The sequence below is a fragment of the Stegastes partitus genome, unplaced genomic scaffold (genome assembly GCF_000690725.1).
Source record: "Stegastes partitus isolate 25-593 unplaced genomic scaffold, Stegastes_partitus-1.0.2 Scaffold651, whole genome shotgun sequence".
Lineage (NCBI taxonomy): Eukaryota > Metazoa > Chordata > Actinopteri > Pomacentridae > Stegastes > Stegastes partitus.
In genome coordinates, this window is record NW_007578382.1 from 371,371 (window position 1) to 375,044 (window position 3,674).

At 44.9% G+C, this 3,674-nt stretch overlaps 1 protein-coding gene across 2 annotated transcripts in view; it reads left to right on the top strand.

Annotated features, from left to right (window-relative positions):
• The window catches only part of sppl3 (signal peptide peptidase 3), a 41,371-nt gene extending 37,703 nt beyond the window's left edge, over positions 1 to 3,668 (top strand). For both annotated transcript variants that reach the window (XM_008290014.1, XM_008290013.1), the window contains 4 exons: positions 281 to 444; positions 2,390 to 2,580; positions 2,747 to 2,856; positions 3,298 to 3,668. In XM_008290014.1, the coding sequence (XP_008288236.1) occupies positions 281 to 444; positions 2,390 to 2,580; positions 2,747 to 2,856; positions 3,298 to 3,369 (537 nt within the window). In that variant the 3' untranslated portion in view covers positions 3,370 to 3,668. The remainder of the gene's footprint in view (positions 1 to 280; positions 445 to 2,389; positions 2,581 to 2,746; positions 2,857 to 3,297) is intronic.
• Positions 3,669 to 3,674: the final 6 nt, after the last annotated feature.

Genomic DNA, 3,674 nt, shown 5'->3' on the forward strand with positions numbered 1-3,674 from the left:
TTTTCTTGGTGGCTTGGTGTTTATGTTGAGAGCACAAAGCAGAGATTCACTTTACTTTGATAACATCTGGAGATAATCTAGCATGGAAATTCTTAATAGGAAAAGAACAGATGATCATTGTGATGACCAAATAAACTGGTTGTTTAAATACTGGCTGGTTTTACCCCTCAGAGGGTTTTTCTTGCTTTTCTACAAAACCGATTAAATCTGATGATCAGACAGAAGTAGTAACCCCAGAATCACTTTGCTGATCATCTGCCCGCCTGCTCTCTTCCTCCAGGTGTTTTTCTCAGCCTACATCTTCAATAGTAATGTGATGGTCAAAGTTGCCACTCAGCCTGCTGAAAATCCCATAGACGTCCTGTCCAGGAAGCTCCACCTGGGGCCGGGGATGGGCCGTGACGTACCCCGCCTCTCCTTACCCGGCAAGCTGGTCTTTCCCAGGTAACGCCGACATTAATCACTTCGTTAATTACTTTTGATGGACCTGCTGTGTGAGCTGTGTTCGGTCACTGACTCTCACTTCATCACTCGTTGAAGTTTGCTAAATGCTATCTGCATTTGAAAAGGTTTGTCCAGTGCTGAAGGCTCTCAGTGGATGAATCCTAAAGAATATCTCTTATGTTTGACTTGACTCACACGTCCTTTTACTGCCTAAAAGTAAAAGTAATGACTTTCAGATTGATGCTAACACATCCTGGTAAATGCTAAACGTCCAGAACATGCTGTAGTTAAAGGAGCTGAAACCACTGATGGATTTGGAGCATAATAAGCAAAATAATCATTAACACAATACTCTGGATTACTTTCTGGTAAAGATGCCAAACACTCCAGTGTCCTGGAAGCTCAGTTTGTTCTACATGTGAAGAGTTCATTTGCAGAAACAGAGAACTCCATCTTCACAAACCTGCAAAACTTTCCCGTCGTCTACCTGAGACAATATCAATCAACTTTAATTTATCTCTATTCATGTCATTTCTACTGAGTCAGATCCACTCAGCTTCAGTTTGATTGATATTATCTCAAGCAAACAACAACAAAAAAAATAAGGTTTCTGAAAATCTATAAAAATGGAGTTATCTGTTTTTGCAAATGAACTCTCCCTGTTGATAACCTGAATGTGTTTCAGCTTTTCACTGCCAGACAAAGCAGCACATTCGAAGACGACATCTTGTGCTTCACAATGTTGTGACAGTGATTTATCAAGAAAGTAATTGCTGGTTCCAGCCGTCGTGAACATGAGTGGTGACATCAGTGTTCTAGTATCAGCTCTACATACTGCGACTCAGGCTGACGCTGTATAATTACTGCGTTTTCTCTAATAAATCTGAGTTAAAAGCGTTGATAATAGCTCGACAGGAACAAATAAACTCCAGCCATCAGAATACAGAACACGGAGTGTCCGACTCCTTTTATTCCACCATCCAGCTGTTGTTGAACACAGTATCCCTGCAGATGTTGCACAATAAAAGCCCTTTTTAGAATTTAAGGTTTTCTGTCCACTAAGGGCCTCGCAGCAAGAAGGTTGCCAGTTCGCGTCCCGGTGGGGGCACCGGGATCTTTCTGCGTGGAGTTTGCATGTTCTCCCCATGCAGCGTGGGTTCTCTCCGGGTTCTCCGGCTTCCTCCCACACAGTCCAAAAACATGTTGAGGTTAATTGGTGATTCTAAATTGTCCATAGGTGTGAATGTAAGTGTGCTTGGTTGTCTGTCTCTAAGTGTAGCCCTGTGATGGACTGGTGACCTGTCCAGGGTGTCCCCTGCCTTCACCCTGAGTCAGCTGGGATAGACTCCAGCCCCCCATGACCCTAGTGAGGATTAAGCGGTGTATAGATGATGGATGGATGGACGTCCACTGAGGTTGTAGAGGGCTTTTAATGTGACACAGTTACAGCAAGAGTTACGTCGCAGTGACTTTAAGAGGCAGACGGGAGTCAATCAGAATGAGGCTCTGCACTCAAATGTGGCCAAATGCACCTGTCAAACAGAAGGAAGTAGAAATAAAGGCCTGCTGCTTGTACAAGCCTTTTGTAAATAAAGGCTTGTTACCTTCAGCAGTTTAGGTAAATAAAGGTACATATACCAAAGGAATTCAGTAGATGTACACTCAGATGGTTTCGCATTACTGCATGTTTTTGGCCAAACATTTTTTCACCTGACTAGCGATAAAGAACAAAGAATCCCAAAGTTGTCTAATGGATGCAAACTATTAGTTTTGTGCTCTAGTGAGCATTATTACTGCAGCTACTGATTCTTATCTGGTTCCTGTTTGACACCTAGTCCTGACCTTGATGCAAAAGGAAATCGGCGTCTCTGCGTTGGCACACGACCGCGATCCCAGCGCCTGTCTTGCATTTCAATCTTCTCTCTTCTCTTTTGCGTTCGCGCAGTTCCACAGGAAGCCACTTCTCGATGCTGGGAATAGGAGACATCGTGATGCCGGGGCTGCTGTTATGCTTCGTCCTGCGTTATGATAACTACAAGAAGCAAGCAAACGGGGAAGTCCCGGGGCCTGGTAACATGTCCGGACGCATGCAGCGCGTCTCCTATTTCCACTGCACTCTCATCGGATACTTTGTGGGTAAGCGATCAATCGATGGGCGGATGGATGCAAAAGGTCGCGGCTGTATTCATTCAGCGACGGGTGTTATGGAGGGGATAGTTTTATACATGTTTAGGGGTTTCAAAGCTTAAAGGTTGAAGGTTTAATCTTTTATTCTGAGCATGTTGTCGGTGTGTTTCTTCAGGTCTGCTGACCGCCACCGTGGCCTCCAGGATCCATCGTGCTGCTCAGCCCGCTCTGCTCTACCTGGTGCCCTTCACCCTGCTGCCTCTGCTCACTATGGCCTACCTGAAGGTACGCCGACACCCAGTCACTCATTTAAAGTAAAGTGTGCCAAGTTTAGCTACATTTAGCAGAAAAAGAACAACTGAAGCCTTCTAAAGGGGACAACTTTACATTTTATTGATTGGAATTATGAAATGCACCCACAGTTTCTATTAATGGTAACATCCTGCTGAAATGTAGACGGGCCTTTCTTTTATATATAGATATATATATGTATGGCAGAAATGTTTTATGTAATTGTGAGTGTAGATTGGGGAATTCAAACCTACATTATTTGTAATCGTACGTTTTTATTCCTTACAACTGGCTCATAAATTGTTTTCGACGGCTAAAGTGGAACAATAGGAGACATTTATGCACACTTTTAATAAAAGAAGGACCGGCGTTGACCCGGTGCAGCAGGAAAAACACTTGACTCAAGAGTCTTAAACCGGTGTTTGTGGTCGGCAGGGGGATTTGCGGCGCATGTGGTCCGAGCCTTTCCACGCCAAGACCAGCAGCTCTCGCTTCCTGGAGGTATGATGCACCCTGGGACACACGACCAGCGCGGGGAAGACTGCGGATCTTTTCCCTCGATCCGAGGGAAGGAGAGAGGGCGCACTCACAGTGAGGCCATGTCGTCATCACTTGTTCATGCTTTCCACCAATCTTCTGTGAAAAAAAAAAAACCCTCAGAAGGACACCAGTGTGTGGATCACAAACGCCCCAACACGACTCATCTTCGGTCCCTACATCCTCCCCGTTTCATCTCCGCTTCCTCTTTGCTGTTTATTTCCTCTTCATTATAGCACATCCTGCCTGTGCTGTTTTTGTTCTGCCCCACCCCC